The 21,515-nt window shown below is 44.4% G+C and overlaps 2 protein-coding genes across 5 annotated transcripts; both read left to right on the forward strand.

The window, feature by feature from the left end:
* The first annotated feature begins 19 nt into the window (after positions 1-19).
* On the forward strand, positions 20-8,533 carry rab3ip (RAB3A interacting protein (rabin3)). 4 transcript variants are annotated; one of them, XM_040174611.2, is made up of 14 exons: positions 20-242; positions 2,680-2,789; positions 2,911-3,027; positions 3,129-3,295; positions 3,428-3,599; positions 4,041-4,136; positions 4,927-5,004; positions 5,228-5,437; positions 5,544-5,672; positions 6,353-6,465; positions 6,573-6,596; positions 6,799-6,898; positions 7,175-7,244; positions 7,357-8,533. In XM_040174611.2, exons 3-14 carry the CDS (start codon positions 2,938-2,940, stop codon positions 7,437-7,439), a joined length of 1,332 nt encoding a protein of 443 aa, XP_040030545.2. In that variant the 5' UTR covers positions 20-242; positions 2,680-2,789; positions 2,911-2,937; the 3' UTR covers positions 7,440-8,533. The 4 variants fall into 4 exon arrangements, with proteins under 4 accessions (XP_040030545.2, XP_040030547.2, XP_040030548.2 ...); XM_040174613.2 differs by lacking the exon at positions 6,573-6,596; XM_040174614.2 differs by lacking the exon at positions 4,041-4,136 and having other exon boundaries at positions 78-242.
* A 796-nt stretch (positions 8,534-9,329) lies between these two features.
* Positions 9,330-14,577, forward strand: LOC120817932 (uncharacterized). The gene is made up of 9 exons (XM_040174615.2): positions 9,330-9,763; positions 10,958-11,023; positions 11,477-11,602; positions 11,703-11,777; positions 12,007-12,102; positions 12,480-12,574; positions 13,693-13,798; positions 13,935-14,018; positions 14,306-14,577. Exons 1-9 carry the CDS (start codon positions 9,704-9,706, stop codon positions 14,426-14,428), a joined length of 831 nt encoding a protein of 276 aa, XP_040030549.2. The 5' UTR covers positions 9,330-9,703; the 3' UTR covers positions 14,429-14,577.
* The last annotated feature ends 6,938 nt before the right edge of the window (positions 14,578-21,515 follow it).

Genomic DNA, 21,515 nt, shown 5'->3' on the forward strand with positions numbered 1-21,515 from the left:
TATATTCCATTTATTTATCATACGTTTTCATTGTGGTTCTTTGCCCATATCGAACGACGTAAGAATAAGGCGAAAACGGCACTCTTGTTTCCCAATTGTACCTGAACGCACCTCCAGGCATTTGGAGTAACCTGCTCCGGTCTGCGTCAACAACCGCTCCGGTGTGTCCGGTTGTTTGTTTGTTCTACACGTTACCGGGAGCAAGACCCGGCCGGCCCGGCTGCTGTGTTCACAGAGGTCCGGTGAGTCTGTCCGAAGGTGTTATTAACGTCGGGGTTGTTGTTACTCTTTGCTAAGCTATGGGTCAGCTAGCTTGCCGTAATGCAAATGGTCCATTTAGCGTCAGCTAAATGCGCCCATCATCGGACAGAGAGCTGTCGGGCGCTCTATTTATTCCGTTTTCTCACAACCAATCGACAATCTACACTAAAAAGCAGCGTTTTTTCCATATCTTATGTTACTAAAACCAGAGTTATTAACAATACATCCTTTTTTTCCGAGTCATATTAGTGGAATTAGCTAGCCGTGTCCAGGGTTAGAGCCGTTGGCCGATAATGGAAGTGGGGCTTCCCCTCTCATTATGAGTGAAATAGACAGATGCATTTTAACACTTGAAAAAGACAAATGCGTCGTAGTGAAACACCCGTTGGACACATTCCAATTCGGGTTAGTTCATCCCGACCCTTCGGCACAAATACCACACCTGCAACAATGAATGTACTCTAAGTGAGTCCGCTAGCATTAGCCAGCTAATCCGATGCTAACGCACCGTTTTACCGTTAGCGCCCCCCCCCCCCGTCCCGTGTTCAAGTAGCGTGTTAGCCCGCCTGCTAATACTGAATAGACAGCAGCTAGCCCAACATTAGCCCGGTGCTAGCCGTCTGCGCCACCTGGAACAGGTGCGTTCCAACGCAGCCCGCCTCCCTCTCCGTCACACGGGCGCTTCAACGAGAGGCTCGCGCACTGATGCCGCGACAGCCATCTTCCTCCTGCTGGCGTCACGTGACCCCACCATCCGTTCCCGTCCGCTGCTGCTGGAACGTCTTTAGCCAAAGTAAAACATTTAGACTTGCTTTGTTTTTATAAGCGATCTTTATTTCTTCAGTATTGAAAACAATCAGTGGAACAATGGATGTTCTCTCCTCCTCCTACTGCTCCCATCGTTCAACACACACACACACACACACACACACAGAAAAACACACTCACACTTCAACAACGCAACAGTGCTGCTTCGCAGAGGTCGAATATACAGAAAATGATATAAATGAATTGATACAAAACGGAGGTAGAACATCTTGGTCAGGGATTATATATATGAGCCTAAATGAGCCGTTTCCAGGAGGCCGGAGTTACTGGATCCATTACCCAGCATCCCTCCCTGGGTCGGGTTACCAAGTGTTCTCTGCACTGGTCTCCATGGAAACGGGCAGAGGGGGGCAAAACGGGGGTTGGTTGGTTTGAGGCAGGTGGGGTTTCACCTGCGATGCCATCTGTGTCTGTCTGCGTGTCTGTCTGCGTGTGTGTCTGTCTGCCTGCATGCTCCAACAGCGCGTTGTTTGTGTTTGTTGCTTATTTATAAACGTAATACTGCGATGTGATTGAAATTAATCAGAATCAGCCAAGTGTAACTTTTTTCTCACACTGATACGAGGGCGTAACCACGCATCCTTTGGGGCGGTCGTTTCCCCCCCAATATACAGCAGAAAATATGTCAAATATGTTTCCTTGAAACCGTTTGTTATGCGAAACGCTCCGAGAGAATGTCTGAGTGCCGGCACGCTCCGCTCAGCGGGGCCGTAGCGTCCACCCCCCACCCGTCGACCCTATATATATATATATATATATATATATATATATACATATCACTATATGATATATCTGTATGTCTATGTGGATTGTACCTTTTTAACTGAATTTGCAAGTGGAAATTTGACCAATTACAACATTTTGTTAGCAAATTTGCATAAGAGGATGTTTTTGTTCAGCTCTGTTGTCCGATTGCCCTTGAATGCATCAGCAGTCCATCAGCTGCATTTTATCACACAACAGAGAAACCAAAACAATGATGCCAACCATTAATTATTGTAAAGAATGAATCATCCCAAGCAATCAAGTTATTAGGAATGTCTGACGGAAGAAGGAGTGTCTTTGACATAATGAAACTGATGTAAAAAACAAAAACAAAGATCTTGTTCTCCAGCTGGATCTTTAAATAAACTCTGTGACGTTTTTGTGAGTCACAACGGCTTTATTTGTCTTCTGGAGGCATTTGCTGAATTTAGTCTTTTGTATATATGTACTCAGTGTTACACACCCACTTAACACACACACACACACACGCAGTAACACGCGACGCGGAGCAGGTGAGACCGGTGTGTGGTCAAAACAGCTGCTGAGGAGGGCAAAACAAAAGGTAGGACGGGCAGAAACAAGGTGTCCCTGAGGTTACTCCACCTGATGTCCCAGGTGCTTTGTTGAGGACTCGTCTTCACTCGCTTGCTGCAGGTGAACCTCCCTTCTGTTGGACTTTGACCCAGAAGGCGAAGCCACAGTCCATGGGGCTATAAAGCTGATGCCCACGAGGACTCACTTCAGAGGGGCCGCTATCGGATCGTCACGCCACGAAGTCACAAATACCAAACTAAAGTCCCCCCCCCCCCCCCCCCTCTGTCTCAGGTGTCTTTACCTGTTGCCAAGTCCCTCGTTCACCCGATGTTCTTCCTGTTCCTCTCGTTCCTGTCTGACTGTCTGAGAGCCTCCGTCAGTCCACCCACTGCTGCACGATGGTACGACGCACACCTCCACCTTTTACGCCCACCCACGACACTTTGTAACATCGCTAACAGGTGCGTGTGCGTGTGCGTGTGTGTGTGTGTGTGTGTGTGTGTGTGTGTGTGATGCCTGCAGAGTGGATGATGTCTGAGAGCAGCTGCTATGGCCTGCAGCGGTGGTCAGAGCAATGCAGAAAACCTGGAGGGCTTCCATGAGGTGAACTTGGCCTCGCCCACGACCCCCGACCTCCAGGTAGGCGGAGCTTTGTTCTCGGGCGTTTGCGGGTGTGACCGATCTCTCCCTTCAACCTGAAGACGACCGCTCTTCCTCTTCTTCCCACGTCGTTCGTCCAGAACCAAGCGGAGCAGCGCCCCCCCGCCCGTCACAGCGCCCCGCCCGCCTCTCTGTACCGCACCCACTCCCTGGGAGCCCCCCCCGCCGGACGCCCCACCTCCCTGCGGGCCGACCAGCTCCCCACGCAGCCGGTGTACTCCACACCGCGGCAGAGCCACAATGGAAGGTAAAGAGAACCACGAGTGTTAATAGTCGAATAAAAAACAGTCCGTTATCTGTCGATTAACACAAACGTTTTATTTGTGAAGTTGTCAGCCTCACCTCGGCTCACACTTTTCCCCCCCAAACGTTCTGCCAGTGTGCCCGGCCAGGAGGCGGAGCCTGCCGAGGGCGGCTTCCTGTGTGCGGAGGGCGCGGAGGAGTGCGGCGCTCTGAGCGAGAGCCTGGCGCAGCTTCGCAGCCCGTCGGTGATGGAGATCCGAGAGAAAGGAAACGAGAGGCTGAAGGAGGAGCTGGCCAAGGCCCAGAGGGTAGGACGCACACAGGCCCAATGCCCCCCCCCCTGACCTCTGACCCCTGACCCTGAGGCGGGTTAACTCACCACCTGGTGCACGGTTGAGTGTGAGCGTCTGTGAGGGCTTTAAATGGTGCAAATGTGAATGTTACAGCACGTTGCCGCCTCACGTCACCGTGACAACGTCCCTGTCATTTAAAATGTGTGTTTGTACGACTTCACGTCATCTCCTCGCTCTCATTGTTTACATTGACATCACGTAACACTTCGTTATTTTAGGATTCATTTTTGTTTCGTGTTTTTATTGTTTAAAAAGGAAACCGCTCGTCAAACATATTTCCCAAATTTTATGTTCTTCATCCCTTTCTTTGTTGATATGATTTCACCGTAACGTGTTTTTCATTCGGCGGTTGTTTTTCCTGTTTTGTGTTGTTTTGTGTGTGTGTGCGTGTGCAAGGATCTGCTGTTGAAGGATGAGGAGTGTGAGAGATTGTCTAAAGTCAGAGACCAGCTCGGCCAGGAGCTGGAGGAGCTCACCGCCAGTCTCTTCCAGGTCGGTTCGCCCTCTCCTCCTCCGTCCGTCGCTCCGTCTCCTCCGCTTCCTGTCTCCTGCTTCCTGTTCCCTTCCTCCTGAGGCCTAAACTCTATGAAGAACGTCTTTGCTCTCTTTTCTTCGGCAGCAGAGTCAATGGGGAGCAACATGTGGCGGAAACTTCACAAGATGCAGCTAGCACGTTAGCAGCTAGCACGTTAGCAGCTTGTTGCCGATGATTCAAACATCGTATTTAGCATCTTCACAAAACCTCGAAATCCAACGAGCTTCAGAGATATTTATTTGCATGAATTTAATTGGGCTTTTATTCCGATAACTGATCCGGGTTCTAAGAGCAGATGGGAGAGTTTGCTTCTTAAATCACAGTAAATTTAATAGTATTTTGCTTTTCAACTGTTGATATTTGATTGCCTCAGATTGAGATTCCTTTTTATTTTTTACTTTTTTCTGGCGTAGAAACCAAAGGATTCATAGATCAATCAGGTCGATCAATAAGCGACCAGAGGAAGGTTTCTGTGCTGCTCATGAAGAATCTGTCTGGCTGTCCTTCACCACGTGTTCTTTACTTTCCTCCTCATCCTCCTTCTCTTGGAAGGTTCTGAGACTGTGTGTGTGTGTGTGTGTGTGTTCAACAGTTCATTTACTTTGTCTTTCTTACTTTACTTTCATGTCCTCCTTTAAAAGCCCTGAACCTCGTGTTGATGCTGCTTCGCTCTCACAATGAAAATTAAATCCCACCACAGTGAAGAAAATATCCCAAAACATCAAATCATTTGCGTGTTTCTTTCAGGAGGCGCACAAAATGGTCCGAGAAGCAAACGTCAAACAGGCCAACGCTGAGAAACAACTGAAAGAAGCGCTGGGAAAGGTGACACACAACAGAATATACCAATATAACACAGTTTAGTTTCACCAACTAAAGCCTGCGAAGTGATGTTGAATAACAAGTTTAGCTTGACCTTGTCTTCATGTCACTCGCCCCCGTGGAACCATCTCGACACTGAGGAGTAACGAGATGATTCACACGTTCCGACATGAGTGAACCTTTAGCTTGTTTCCACCCGTCACACCGCCTTCCTCCCGCGCTCCAGATCGACGTCCTCCAGGCGGAGGTCCAGGCCCTGAAGACCCTGGTGCTCTCCTCCCCCACCTCCCCGCTGGGCGAACTCCCCTCTGCAGGGAGCGGGGCGAAGACGCCCTTCAGGAAGGGCCACAGCAGGAACAAGAGCACCTCCTCCGCCATGATGGGCACGCAGCCCGACCCGGCGGCCACGCAGCCCATCGTACGCGAGTGTAGAGAGGTATCCCCGAGGGGCGACGTCTTCAAGGACCGTCGGAGAGATGGAAATCTCTGAGCGCGTTCAGTCTGCGTCGCCTGACCTCTGCCCCCTCACCTGTGTGGCGCAGGTGGACGGTCAGCTGTTCAGCGACTTCAAGGCGTGGAGGGAGGAGCCGACGCTGGACCGGAGCTGCTGCTTCCTGGAGAGGGTTTACCGCGAGGACATCTACCCCTGCCTCACCTTCAACAAGGGCGAGGTACGCAAAGACCTCGCTTCACGCAGCACGGACGTACCAATCAAAGCAAAGTCATGTTCATGTAATCCTGAGCAGTTTGAGCCCCACTTTTCCCCTTTTTATTGTGAGATACTTTTTTATATAATATACAAGTCGTTGGATGGAAGACTAAATAGTCCTTCGATGGTATTTGTAGTGGCCATTTGTCCTTTTACTAACCAATCTGTACGTCTCAAAGGGAAACTGCTGCACCAAGTTATCCTTTGTTTCGCTTTTATTGCACAGCATTCCCAACACATACGATACAACTTGTCTGCCGTCCTATGCAGGGCTCTGTTGCTCCGTCTCACTGTTAAAGACTATTGGTCACCCAGGTGCATGCTGGTCCCACCTGACTATGCCCCTAAGTAACCAATTAGTGATACAATTAAGCAAACTATATTCAAAAATAAATAACTAAATAATAGCTCCCACAGTATTGAATCTCAAGATTTTAATCAATGCGAAAGATTAAGTCACAATCTGACCAATTCATTTACTGCAATATTTCATGTATAGAAACTGGAATAAAGTATTACTGTTAATCGTAGCATGCAACAACAAACAGATTAAGAAAATAAAATGCTTATTTCCATTTTAAATGGCAAATAGACCTAAATTGAAGTCCTTTAATAAAGCGCTGGTCTTGTGATGTCACTCAGCTCGGGTCGGCCATCTTGGACGCCGTGGAGCAGAACACGCTCAGCGTGGAGCCGGTCGGCTTCCAGCCGCTGCCGGTGGTCAAAGCCTCGGCGGTGGAGTGTGGAGGACCAAAGTGAGAACACACACACACACACACACATAAAAACAAGCGCTTTCTCCTCTTCATCAAGCTGTCACTCTTTCATCTCCATCTTCTTTCATCTCACTTTCCTCCTCTAGTGGGCGAAAGGACGAGCTTGTGACGTGAGTTTCTCTCTCCCATCAGCATCTCTCAATGTCTCCCCTGAGGCTCCGCCCCCTCATGAATATCCTTCTGTCCGGGTTTATCAAAGAGACAAACCTTCCATAACGGCCTCCCCGCTCTCCTGGTCCTCATTCTGTTCTACCAGTTTGAACCCACAGATAACCTGATGTCTCTGTCTCTCTGTCTCTGTCTCTCTGGTAGAAAATGTGCCCTGAGCGGTCAGACCAAAACCTGTAAGCACAGAATCAAGTTCGGGGACTCGTCCAACTATTACTACGTGTCTCCCTATTGTAGATATAAAGTGAGTAACCACGGCAACACAGGCTCCGCCTCTGTCAACAGAACCAAGATAATAGTCCTCCTGAAATGTAAAGAGTGCAATGACAACTCTAAAAATGTCCTCAGAACTATTTAACCATATTATTATATTTATACTGATCAATAAAGCCACATTAAATTAAATATAAATACACGGCTCGTCTTATGTCTTTTAGTCTTATGTCACATATTTAGACACGCATGTCTCCATGTAAATAAACAGTGTGTTTCATCACATTGTGTGAATTGTTCTTTTTAGATCACAACCGTTTGTAACTTCTTCACCTACATTCGCTACATCTACCAAGGGCTGGTCAAACAGCAGGACGGTGAGACACACACACACACACACACACACACACCTCTCGTCATGCGGTTCGCCGCTGACGTATCAGAGGATATGAATGGATGAACTGACCATGTGACCTGCTGTGTTTGCAGCGGAGCAGATGTTCTGGGAGGTGATGCAGCTCCGCCGTGAAATGTCCTGCGCCAAGCTCGGCTACTACAAAGACCAGCTGTGACCGGCGGACCGCCGACCCCCCCACGACCCCCGCCCGACCCGCCCGCCCCGCCTCCCCCCATTTGTTTGCGTGAGAAAGAAAAGCTGGTCGTTTTTACTGATCTGAAGTTCTGGTGGGTTTAAATGCAAAATATGATATTTTCTTTATGTACATGTAACACTCCGATATATGAAGGAAGTTGCACGTTTAAAACACGTCTGAGGAGCTTTTGTTTCTGTGCCTCTGAAAACAAACAACCAAGTAAATCGTCAACTACAAATGAAGACAAACCCTGGACACAAGATGGAGTCAGAGAGGAGAGTTCAGACGGTCAATCACAAAAATAGAATATATAAGAAGTTAATATTTTGGGGAGAAAGTTCTGATAAACTGGTATTTAGTCTAATTATTAATATGAGGTTATCCTCATATAACTGTTGTTTTTTAATAGTTTTAAAAGAATTATGACTTTTTGAGAAGAATTGTAACTTGAGACTTATTCAAGTACGACTTTAAATATCGACTATATGGATTTCGACCCATAAATTCAATTTTATTTCTGTAGCCAATTCAACTGACAATGAATGAATCTGCAGTCTTGTGTCCTCGGTTTGTTGCTCTGTTTACAGCACCGCTAACAGGAGGAAGAAGAACATTTAACGCACTACGATCCAATCATTGTGAAACCGTGTATAAGCTTTGGTTTAATTCAAGTTGTAGCAGTTGATGAAAGACAATCGTCACATCTCCAACCCGCCTGTGCAGCGGGTCACATGACCGCTCTGTGGCGCTGGAGGTCTTCACCGTCACATCCTGAACCTTCTCAGACAACATCGTAATTTCTCTTTTCTTTGAGAGGTCCCAGCGGTTATTTTGTCGTTGCAGGAGTTAATAATCAAACGTCCCTACGTGAGGGCAGAATGCAGTGGAGTCCTTTTGACTAAATGTCCCCCGGTGTCTCCCAGCCTGCTGTATTTATAATATATATTATGTATTATAATCTGTTCATTTAAAGATGACTCCTCTGCATCTCTTTCTTATTCAGCGTCACTCTCCCGGTTTGGTTTAGTGCCTTTTCTCTGACACTGAAATAAAAACTGTAATACCTCTGGAAACCTGCTGTGTTATTTCTCTACTTAAACATTACGGTGTTGCTAATAAGACGTCTAGTTTCCATTTGACCGCCGGCGGTTTGTCATCATTTACTTTTAAGACAAAGACCTTTTAATCCACGTCCCAAATGATGGCTTCATTTTAACACACAGACTCAAAACCGCTCCAGTCACATCACGTGGTTCTAAACCGGCGACGAGAAAGTCAGAGCAAACAATGACGTCATGTCCTGAAGTCCCGGCCGCGCCCCCTGCAGGCGGCGCGTGAACTACACGACGGAAAAACACGCACCGGCCGTCCGGACAGTGCACGTGCGCGTCGGTGCGCACGTCGGGCGTGAGTGATGGATGAAGATGTTCCATCGCGCGTGACCGCGGCAGCTGAAGTGTCCCCCGCTGTTTATCATCATCATCATCATCACTATGTAAGGATATTTATACGTCATGGAAACAGGCCGAGAGTCTGCTGAGAAGCGCGCACACGCACACACACACGCGCGCGCGCGCGCGCAGAGTCCGTCCCTTTTAGTTATTTTTAGTCTAAAGTCAACACCGCTCACAGCTTAATGACTCCACTGAATTCCTTCCTGTTCTTTATTTCATCTAACAGAACTTTTCCGTTGAATAAAATATAAACAACACTGTGACAACCCGACGTCGCTGCGCTACATCATCCTTCTAGAGTGGAGCAACAGCAGCTCCTGCATGTCAGATGTTCCACATTAAAGGTCACGTGATGCTGATCGCAGCCTTGTCAATAGTTATTAATGAAACGTTCTCTATGTTCTTCTCTCCTCAGTTGCACTTGTTCCTTCTTTCATCTTCATCACTTTCACTTTCTTCTCCCTTCTGCCTGTTTTTCCTTCTCTTCATATCCAGCTCTCAATGAATCCTCCCTTAAATGAGATATAACTGACCTCTCCTCTCCTCACCCAATTCCTCCCCTCCTTTCCTTTATTCTGCCCCCTTATCTCCTCTCCTGCTTCCTCACCTCCTCCACAACTCTCTCTCTCTCTCTCTCTCTCTCTCTCTCTCTCTCTCTCTCTCTCTCTCTCCAGCTGATCTTCCAAACTTGGTCATGTTCTTCGTTCTGCAGCAGAGCTTTAAACATCTGCCCCCCCCTCGGGTCTCCACTGTGTGTGCAGTGTATCTGGACCCTCTCAGGAGAAGGTCATGGCTCGCTGCAGGAGTTACTTACGAGGACTCGCCATCTGTGTCACTGTGCTGCTACTGGTGAGCTAACGGCTACCTGCAGGCAGCTCGTGTGTGCTTGTGAGGACCACCAGCTCTAAATTAAGTTCTTCTTCCTGCTCATTATTTTGCTTTGTGTTGCTTTGGATTAATAGTGTTCATAGTGTTTGGATGCAGGACGTCTCGTATTATTTTTACTGCCTCTTTTAGAGGCCTGAATGTGTGACGTTGAGGAACTGAGGATCTGCAACCACGGAGCAAAAATAATATTTTACTTCCCAAAAACAAATATGATTGGATTGTTATCGAGCTCCAGCATTTAACTCGCTCTATCAAAGACGTTTAAACAACAACAACAACAACAAGCGAGATGTTGATCCAGTTTAATGACGTAGTCTCTCTGAAGCAGTTGTGTTAGTTTCATTGTGTAAATAGTTGCGATGTCCCTCAGGGATCGTTTGTGGGGCCATTTATGATGACGTGATGATGATGACACGTTTGCTTCTTGTTTATTTCCTTTCCTCTGTGCACTCGTCTTTCTTTCTTACAATAATAATTAAATATTTGTGACAAAACATTGGAGTAAAACGAATTCTATTATTTTCAATCGCAGTAACAAACCAATTCTGACAATATTCCATTTATTGCTGTTTTCCTCTTTTGACTCTTGTGTTTATCAACTGATTACACCAACATTTATAACTTATTGTAGGAAAATACCTGCTTGTTTGTGTTAAAGGCTCTATTTTACCATATTAATATAATAATAATAGTTTTCATTATTGTATAACGTATGTGTTCACAGGTCCAGGGACATTTTAATGGTTTATTATCACCTTCAATTTTTGCTTTGATGCTTTAAAATCTGATCATGTTTATATTCACTGTTGCATTTAGAATTCAACCTTCCACTTTCTACTTTAACTCTTACATCTATGATCTATTTTAATAAATAACTTGAAACTAAAGCACAAAGTCCAGCTGGAGTCTCGTTGAAAACAAACGAGTCCGTGTGAGAAGATTTATTCTGGAAACCTTAAACTGAGGAAAACAGACGGAGGTTTATTTCAAACTTTAAAGTGACGAGAGTCTGATGAGCGTCTCCGGGGGAAACAACAGTTTCCCAGGAATGTTGCTTCAGACTCCCCCCCCCCCCCTCCCCTCCTCTTCCTCCCCCTCCTCTTCCTCCCCCTCCTCCAACTAACACTCAGTTTAATCTCCGTTACCTCCCTGCAGGTGTCCGGCGTGGTGATGATCGGCGTCGGGTTTTCCTCCATCGAGGGCAACACACCGGTTGCCGAGGTAACCGTGTGTGTGTGTGTGTGTGTGTGTGTGTGTGTGTGTGTGTGTGTGTGTGTGCGTGACTTCAGCAAATGCAATTAAAGGTTTTAGTGCCGTGTGCCGCCTGCTGGTCTGTTTGTCTGAGCAACATAATTGGATAATCTCCTCACTGGAGAAGGAATTAAACAATCACCTGAATTGAATAAAAAGGATATTTTAAATATGCATCTAAAACTATGAAGAAATCATAAAATAAGTATTTTTGAGGTGTGTACATTTAATGATCTAAAATGAAAAACGTGGATTTATTTTGTAGCTGTCCGTTAAAAATCCACAAAACGTAAATAAAGTATTGAAGAATGTGAATGTAGAATACATCAGTACTTTGAGCGTTTGGCAACTACGACTCCCAGGGTGCATTTCAGTATTCAGCATCCAATTGCTTGATTGATTAAACATTGATTTCCTCTCCAGCTGTTCGAGCAGCTCTCCACCAGCGGCGGCCTGATGGTGCTGAAGGTGTTCGGCCTGGTCACCGTGGTTCTGTCCGTTCTGGGTGTCTGTGCTACGTCACTGCACCACAAGCCTCTGCTGCTGCTGGTGAGACACGCACACACACACACACACACACACACACACACACACACACACACGCACACACACACAAGAGGGCGGAGCTGACCTGTCATGTCTCCTCCAGTTTTCTGGGCTGATATTCGTGGAGTTCGTGGCTCTGATGGTCGTCGCCTCCCCGCTGGTTCAGGTCCAAGCCCAGGTAACTCCACCCGTCAGCGTCCCTCCTGCTAACTCCACCCGTCAGCGTCCCTTGTGGTAACTCCACCTTTGTTGTGCAGCCCGTGGGAGACACTGCTGCCCCCTGGAGGACAGTTTGGGCATTTCTGCAACTTCCTTTGAAGCCCTTTTTAGATTTATGACAGCAGCTTTTAGAGAATATTAACTTAACTACTTGTTGTTGATGTTGTTGTTGTTGTTGTTGCGTGCAGATGGACGGCGCGGTGGACGAGGTGTTCCTGAACGTGACGCCCCTCCACCGAGCGGATCGCTACATCCAGAGCGAACTGAGCAAGCTGCAGGCCTCCGTAAGGGAACAACAAGAGTCACATGGAAAGATCACAACGTAGAGAAAGAGGGATGCTTGTCACCGTGGTAACGCATGGTTTTGACCCCGCCCCCCATGGGGGCGTTAGCGTAGCCTGTTAGCTCAGGTAAATATTTAAAGAGATTCACAGTTTTCTTTAAATATTTCTAAGAGATAAACTCTTAAAAACGACATTGTAAATGCTCTTCATCTCCCTCACAGAAACACCACCAGCAAAGAACAAGTCATTTATTAACTTTACATTGTATCCCTGTGAAATACAATGACGCCTTTCAGGATTTAGTTGTGATGGATGCGGCGGTTTGAGTTTTTAATTGAACCTGACTAAAGGTTCCTGACGTGACTTGTGCTCCTCAGGACTCCTGCTGTGGCTTGAGGAGTTTTGAGGATTGGGAGAATCAACTTCCTGTCTCTTGTTTTTGCAAACCCGCCGTCTCCAACTGGCAGCCGAGGTGAGACGGAGACACGAGACGTCCTCAAAAGAGCTGAGAGGGATTCAGACTCTGACAAACGTTTCATCCAGAAAGATAATCACCAATAAACACCATTCAATGACTTTAAGTCACATTGGAAACAGGAAAACACAACGACATTAAGTCCAAAGGGGAGGGCCTTTTAGCAGAGGGCGGACCCTTCTGATTGGACAGACGGACTGTCTGTCTTTTAACCTTCTTAATCCGAAGCCTTTCGCCGTCCCTGTCTCGCTCAATGCGTGACACTTGAGCCCCGTATATAGGTACTAATACAGGTATACAGGTACTGATACAGGTATACAGGTACTAATACAGGTATACAGGTACTGATACAGGTATATAGGTACTAATACAGGTATACAGGTACTAATACAGGTATACAGGTACTGATACAGGTATACAGGTACTAATACGGGTATACAGGTACTGATACAGGTATATAGGTACTAATACAGGTATATAGGTACTGATACAGGTATACAGGTACTAATACAGGTATACAGGTACTGATACAGGTATACAGGTACTAATACAGGTATACAGGTACTGATACAGGTATACAGGTACTAATACAGGTATACAGGTACTAATACAGGTATATAGGTACTAATACAGGTATACAGGTACTAATACAGGTATACAGGTACTAATACAGGTATACAGGTACTAATACAGGTATATAGGTACTAATACAGGTATACAGGTACTGATACAGGTATACAGGTACTAATACAGGTATACAGGTACTGATACAGGTATACAGGTACTAATACAGGTATACAGGTACTGATACAGGTATATAGGTACTAATACAGGTATACAGGTACTGATACAGGTATACAGATACTAATACAGGTATACAGGTACTAATACAGGTATGTAGGTACTAATAGAGGTATACAGGTAGAAATACAAGCACAAATACAGCTATAAATACGGCTATTTCCATGGGTCATCTTCTTAACTGTTTGTAAGAAATGGACGTAAACTTCGTGGACTCGGTTTTGCAAACAGTGAACAGGAAGTTGAGTAATTTTTCCTTTTGCTACAAATATATGGCCAAACGGTTATTTGTTCTCTCACTCTTTGTCTCTCAGCTCTCAGTCCGGTAACGTGAGCTCGGGGGGTTCCTGTGTGCTGGTGGGCAGTGACCTTTACCCTCCCACCTCTCAGGTCTCCGACCGGCTGTGGGTTCACTCCGAGGTAACACAACATGTCTTCATCACCATCTTCTTCACTTTCTTGCTGTGACCTTCCCCACCTTTCCCTCCAGGTGTTTCTCTTTGTTTTGTGTTTTTCGTTGCTTTTAAATATGTTAATGTTGACCTTTGACCCGCAGCCCTGCGGCCCCATCCTGAAGAGCTACCTGAGCTTCCCCATCAAACTGAGGATAGGAATCATCTCGGCCTTCACCACCATCGCGGTAAAATGCCACAACGAGTTCCTTCTATTCCGTCTTTAAGGCACTTTAGAACTTAATATAGAAATATAAACATTCACTGTTTGAAATTCTTTTTTTTGTGCCAGAGTTTCTAGATATTTTAGAAGACATGTTTCATAGGAACGTTTATTTAACATTTCAGAAGCCTCGGAGTTCAATGTTCAGTTTATGAGTTACTTGAAAAGATAAATGAGTTATTTCGACTCTCTAGAATGTTCATGAGTTAGTTGGTCAATGTTCAATCAGTCGGACATGGCGTGCCGTTGCAGATGGCGGCCGTGGCGCTCTGCCTGGCGCTCGGCCTGGAGGAGTACTGGACGCCCCCCCCGGTGGAAACCACGGTCGACGACTTCGACAGAGTCAAGTACCAACCCAAACCCTCCCTCACCTGACCTCTGACCCCTGACCCCCAAAACCAGGGACCCGTCCAGCCTGAGCTCCATGAAGCTGTTCATGCGGAGGGAATAAATAAGAGTCCTAAAGAAGGAACGGAGCAGCCTGTGACTGAATGTTTGATATTAATAAAGTTTATTTTATCACGGCGGGTTGTGTGCTCTTTAGCGTCCTCCAGAGGGCGCCGGTGATTCACTCATTTGGTTGTTTTGGTCACTGAGGTGCGGGTGGTTTAAACGACGACTCACTTTTCCACCTTCATTTTTACCCATAATGAGATCATTGTTCGTTTTTTAATTTTTTAATTTCCACCAAATTAATTATTAAGAATAAAAAAATAAAACACATACTGAAATAAAGAGTGAATCAATCCTTGCTAAACCAATATTATATTAAAGCACAAATAAAATAAGCAGTAAAACAGACCCGCGAATAAAAATGATTGAATAGTTTGATCCACTGACACTGAGCCGGATAACCGGTTAAACCGGATTAACAAAAAAGTAACTGCAGCAAGTAACTGCAGCGGATGATGCAGTAAAAACATCCGCGTGATCCTCTGAGGTGTGGGGAGAAGCTATTGAGTAACTCCATTCGAGCTGGAACGCTGAGAGAACTACAACTCCCAGGATGCACCAGATCAGAACTGTACACCTTGATGTTCGGTTTGAACCTCCCTCAACCTGAAGTGAAAGATTAATCTTTGTAAAAATACACATTCAGAAGTTGTAAATCTGATCTCTTGTCCCTTGTTCACCTCCAACAACGCTGGCAAAGGCTCATGAGACGTGTACAGTGTCCCCCACGTCCTCTTCAGTCCTCATACGGTCAACTTCCTGTTCACTGTTTGCAAAACCGAGTCCACGAAGCAATCAGTGACGTCGTGGCGTTTACGTCCTTTTCTTACAAGCGGTTAAGAAGATGGTCCATGAAAATAGCCGTATTTATACCTGTATTTGTGCTTGTATTTGAACCTGTATACCTGTATTAGTACCTATATACCTGTATTAGTACCTGTGTACATGTGTTATTACCTGTATACATGTATTAGTACCTGTGTACATGTGTTAGTACCTGTGTACATGTATTAGTACCTATGTACATGTATTAGTACATTTACCTGTATACCTGTATTAGTACCTGTGTACATGTATTAGTACCTGTGTACATGTATTAGTACCTATGTACATGTATTAGTACATTTACCTGTATACCTGTATTAGTACCTGTGTACATGTATTAGTACATGTGTACATGTATTAGTACATGTTAGTACCTGTGTACATGTATTAGTACATCTATTAGTACCTCTGTACATCTATTAGTACATCTATTAGTACCTGTATACATGTATTAGTACCATTTTACATGTATTAGTACCTGTGTACATGTATTAGTACCTGTATACATGTATTGTACATGTACACATGTGTACATGTACACAAAGGTTTTCCCACTGCTCATGTAGGGAGTCACTGTCTTGAGGAGGTCAAGGTCAGAGGAAACAGACCAGATCTGATAAGAATGAGATTTACAGACACACCAAGCACCATAAAACACTCACGCTTTGTTCCTTATGTTCACATATGTTACAAGACCACACATTGATTTGATCTCATGTTGTGGCGAGAGGACATATACAATATAAAACAATACAAGGGAACTAGTGATATAAGCCTCAACAATCGAGCGGCGTATTCCTCTAATACAGTAGAAGCTCCTCGGTTGAGTTCACAGTATTGGGCATTGCGTCATTTCTCTTATGTTCTAAAGCCACGTGTGAACAAACAAAATAACCTGTGAAAATGTGGGGAAAACCGAGGAAACCATAACGATGTGGGATGGATGCAAAGAGGGAAATCCGGGTTTCACCCCGTTTAAGAGGGTTAGGGTTAGAAAAAAAAACACCTAGAATAAAGGAAACATGCAACAAACAATGTGTGCAGTAGGTTGTACAGATGCAGGAAAGAGGAATGTCTGCAGGAGAGACCGATTCTCAACCAACGGGCCTGCAGCTGCACAGCAAGCTCATTGTGAGGAGACAAGGAACAAGCACATGCACATGCACATGCACATGCACATGCACAAGCACAAGCACATGCACATGCACATGCACATGCACATGCACATGCACATGCACAAGCACATGCACATGCGTGATAGCAGCTAAAGGGAGATTCTGTGGAAAGAAAAAATAAATTCTTATAAAGTTGTGTGATTATTGATCCCAACAGCGTTAAACACAGAACGTTAGAAAAGTCCAGTGCAAGAAAGGAATTAACAGAGTGGGCGTAGCAAATGTACTTTTATTTTAATGGTTTAATGATTTTGTGTGGTTTGGGGTTCACACAAGTCCTTATTTTGACAAATCTAAATAAATTGATATGTTAACAAATGGGCTTAATGAAAACAGCATAAGGGTGAGACACGCACACAGAAAAGCAGTTTGGGGTCAATGATCCAACAACAGGTTTACAAGCGAGACAACAAGGAGATATCAGAGAATTGTTTAGTCAACCTGTTTATTCAGAGTGAATAAAAGTTGTTATATAAACAAGAGGTCAGCAATAAGTTACTAAGAACTGAATTAAATTTAAAATGTCTAAAATAGAAGAATTGTAGACATGCATTGAAGAAAGAAAAAGAAGTCTTTAAAGCAACAACGGCTGGAATAAGCGTAATAAATAAAGTGTTGAAGCATTGAAGGTTTTATGGGAGTAACGAGGTCACGGCAGTGAGAAGGTGTGTGGGAGCAACGTGGAGGCCAATAAGGCCGGACAAAGGTTTTACACCTCCTCACGTGGAGGAACTCAAGCAAATTCGAGAAGCACACACAAGTTGATCCTGAGTGCGATTATTTCTTTGTGATATAATTACAGTTTATGCATCTTTCTTGAATACCAAGATATATAAAGAATAAACAACTTCCCCTTTTCTTTTCAGTTTAGAAGAATAAGCTCATCATTACTAGAACGGATTCTAGAGGGGATTTTATGAAATCATCTAACAGATTCATAAGGGATATTGCACCTTTGAGTTTGGGTAAAGTACTACGACTAAATAAGCTGTTCATAGCTGCACACACAGCAGGTGCTGATCGTGTTTCAACAGGAAACCACAAATGCCCTGAACTACTTTCTCTTTAGGTGTCACACTTGAATCAAGGATTTAAAATGTGATGAAAAGTACATGTATTAGTACCTGGGTACCTGTACTACAGTTTTTTGCGATTGCTAAACGTCAGTGGGCACGAGTCACATGTGCAAACCTCTGACTCCAGTCTGCAGCACCAACAGTCACCTGAGCTCAACCGCTCACATCACCTGCACAACTCACTGCAAGCAACACAACTCTTAACACAAACAGGCTCAGTGCAGCAAACACTGAGAACACACACTGTCACTCACAACACACACTGTCACTCACAACACACACTGTCACTCACAACACACACTGAGAGTACAAACACCAGCACACAAAATACTCACTGTTCATCTTTACACTTTGAACCATTTCAGTGACGTCATACAAAGTAAGATTTTCTTCAAAGAGTGAGATTTTTTCACAAGATTTATTAACATTTATAGAACATAACAATTCTTGCCACTGTGGATGTTTGCAGATCGGGTTCCACCCTCAACGCTCTGAGTGAGAGACGTGGTTCACCACATGGTCCATAAGTGAAGCCTTATTCCAACAGCTCTTCTTTGTCTCCCTCCACCGACCCGTCTTCCTTCTTCCATTTACAAGTCTTTCTCAGCTCTACATATATATACTATAATATATTTATATATATACTGTAACATGTTACATGTTAACATGTAACAGTATATATATTTATATATATACTGTAACATGTTACAGTATATATATAAATATATTACAGTATATATATGTAGAGCTGACCCCTAACCCTAACCCTATATATATATATATATATATATATATATATATATATATATATATATATATATATATATATAGTCTAAACAAGACACCTGCTCAGCCTTTCAGCTGAAATAGAATCATCAGTGTTTTAAAGGCTCATTCCGTGTTGAAAGTGTGGTTCAGTTTTGACAGCAGTGTGTTGCATCTGAACAAAGTGCTGTAAATCCACAGTGTTGTGCAGGTTGTGGAGATGTCATGTGATCAGTGTGGAGAGCTGCTGCTGTGCAGATGGAGTCACAGTTTTGCACATGTGACTCCAGCTGTGCCCGCTGACGTTTAGCAACCGGAAAAAACTGTAGCACCTGTGTGCATGTATTAGTACCTGTGTACATGTATTAGTACCTGTGTGCATGCATTAGTACCTGTGTACATGCATTAGTACCTGTGTACATGCATTAGTACCTGTGTACATGTATTAGTACCTGTGTACATGCATTAGTACCTGTGTACATGCATTAGTACCTGTGTACATGTATTAGTACCTGTGTACATGCAGAGCACTTTGTCTGATCGTGTCTGAAGAAGAACAAAGCTGGAGGACTTTTCATTGACCTGATCTCAGGTTTACTTTATATGTATTTAATTTAAAGTCACATATAAAAAAGGGAGTTTATAAATTGTTGTAAAATAAAAGATGAATGATTTCAAATAGATGATTGAATCACGGCTAACAGCACCGTTCGTTCTCCATCTCCATAGACGTTCATTCGTGTGAAACCAGTTTTCTTTACAAACAATCAGAAGTTGGTCTTCAGCTCCAGAAGGTTGAGGACCTCGGGTCTGTAAGAGGCCTGTGAGCTCACAAGAAGTCCAACCGCACCTCACACTTCCACTTCCTCTCATCAGCAACACAAAGCTCCATAAGACGGGAGAACAATGGAGGTTCAGCTTTTAAGTGAGTGTAGTTTTCAATTGTTTCTTACTTTTTTTAGGGTCCTGTCACCATCAATCGACTCGACCCAAAGATTTGACCATCAGACCGATTTAGATCCCTCGTGCAGAAAGACGAGATGACTATTTTTATACTTTGTCAGGATTTGCTGGTTGATTTCTCGCACAGTGAATGTTTCATCCCTCTACAGGCGTCTCCAGAGGTCACCGACCTCTTTCAAAGAGAAGCTACTGAGCCGTTATTACAGTAATAACAATATGAAAGTGAACTATTTCCACAGCAACATTGCGTGCATTCGTTGACATTTAAGTGTCCCCCCGTGGTCCCCCCCGTCCTGTCCGAGCTCTCCCCCCTTCTCCCTCGTAAACACTAACAAAGACACATGAAATCCGGACTCTTCTTCTACACCAGAATCCACTCATCTACGCCGCACACATACCTGTAAATACTGTTGTCTAACGACTAAAGAACTCCATTTCCCTGGAAACAGATAATGAACGTTCATAAAGTTTAGTATTTACCGTCAGCATCAGTCACTGATTTTCTTCTTCCTGCCTTAGTTTCAGCCACTGAATCAGGTTTCACTTTTGTTTAACTGTGAAGGTGTTTCAATGTTATAAAGTGTAATATGAATCACTATTGCATATGTGCATTTTAATGTTGCAGGTCTTCTATTTAAAGCCAACTTGTACTTGTACTATTTGGTATATTAGTAGTTTAGTAATGCAGTAAACGATTTAGTAGCATTTCATAGAATACTCAAGTTAAGTAAAAGTACCTCAAAATGACGTAAACACACTCTGCTGGAACCACGTTGCATTAATCAGTAATTGAACCAACGTAAAAGGTCGTCTGCTCTGGAAACCACCAATTCTGCTACTTTTTCCTAATTAAAAACCCAATAAAACTTCCTGGTGGTGTGTGAACGTTTTAGCTTTTTAACTCTACTTTGTCTACATTATTAACAGTAAACTAAAGAAACATCTACATCTACATCTGCCGACTGGTCACATCTGCAGCAGATCGCCTCTCGATGCCTCAACGTCTTCACTCGGCTCCCCGGACTTTTCCTTTGGTACTTTCCCCCCTTTTTACTTACAGTCACAACTTTTTCCATCACATACTTTTATATATATATATGTATATGTATATATCACATTCATAATACTCTAACCTTTTCCATTTATATTCCCTTCCTCCACTGGGATGAGGTTTCCTTCACACATGTTTTCATTGGACCTTTTGTTTCTCTGGGAAAACAGGAATGGTGGAGCCATTGTAACACACACACACACACACACACACACACACACACACACACACACACACACACACACACACACACACACACACACACACACACACACTTGAGTGGGTGTATTCTCCTGCATGCATACTGTAGTTTTCACTTCATAGATCCAGAGAAGTTAGAGAGGACAAACAACTGTTTTAATGGTTCATTCGTTTTTATTTTATTCTACAAAACAGTTTTTCAACGTTGCGCCAAAGTTTCTTTCTTTCACGATCTGACGACTTTTAAACATTAAACTTGTTTGTCCCCTCTGGGAAACATCAGAGAACTATTTTACACGCACACACACACACGCACACCGTCTACGCACGCTTAGACAGGCTTCATTTGGGACTTTCCAAGTCGACGGTTCACTCAAGGCAAGTCACCACGAGTCGCTTTGGTTACAGTGAAACCGACCTGACCTGTAATGTAATATAATAAAACCGCTCTGTCCGTCTTTGCAGGCAGGCGGTGCATCGTCCGTCTCTCAGTCTGCTTGTGTGTCCTTCCTGTGCGAGTTCTTGGTCTTCTGATGAAATTCACACCTCAGAGCAATCAGGAAGTGGAAAGCAGGTCATCGCTGACAGACGAGTGAAGAGAAGACGAGCTTCACAAAGACCTGGAATCAGCAGGTACAATTGTTTCAAAGAAGACGACAGCGGGTTGGCAATGAAGAACGAGCTTGTTGAAACTCGTTTAAAGATGGCTAGTCAGGTCACGAGAGTAAAAGAGAACTCACAACACGTGTGGAGGTCCGATGGTGCTGCACATCCCCCCCAAAAACACCGGACCTGTGACCCCCGAACACGCCGCCGAGGAGAAGCTCAGCTGCTAGAATCTTCCCGCCAATCACCTTGAATCCAATGGAGATTCTGTGGAAAGAACCAAAAACAGGATTAATAGAAGCCAACGGAACCTTTGAGGTGTTTGAGTGAATGAGCTGAAATCACAC

The sequence above is a fragment of the Gasterosteus aculeatus genome, chromosome 4, assembly GCF_964276395.1.
Source record: "Gasterosteus aculeatus chromosome 4, fGasAcu3.hap1.1, whole genome shotgun sequence".
In the NCBI taxonomy this organism is placed as follows: Eukaryota; Metazoa; Chordata; class Actinopteri; order Perciformes; family Gasterosteidae; genus Gasterosteus; species Gasterosteus aculeatus.

What these genes read in the sequence shown, in the direction of transcription:
- rab3ip (XM_040174611.2), top strand. Translation starts at nt 2,938, where the DNA reads ATGGCCTGCAGCGGTGGTCAGAGCAATGCAGAAAACCTGGAGGGCTTC. An exon ending in AGCTGGCCAAGGCCCAGAGG is followed by an intron (nt 3,600 to 4,040) that starts GTAGGACGCACA and finishes TGCGTGTGCAAG; the next exon opens with GATCTGCTGTTGAAGGATGA. An exon ending in GTGGAGTGTGGAGGACCAAA is followed by an intron (nt 6,466 to 6,572) that starts GTGAGAACACAC and finishes TTCCTCCTCTAG; the next exon opens with TGGGCGAAAGGACGAGCTTG.
- LOC120817932 (XM_040174615.2), top strand. Translation starts at nt 9,704, where the DNA reads ATGGCTCGCTGCAGGAGTTACTTACGAGGACTCGCCATCTGTGTCACT. An exon ending in GTGTCACTGTGCTGCTACTG is followed by an intron (nt 9,764 to 10,957) that starts GTGAGCTAACGG and finishes ACCTCCCTGCAG; the next exon opens with GTGTCCGGCGTGGTGATGAT. An exon ending in TGAGCAAGCTGCAGGCCTCC is followed by an intron (nt 12,103 to 12,479) that starts GTAAGGGAACAA and finishes TGTGCTCCTCAG; the next exon opens with GACTCCTGCTGTGGCTTGAG.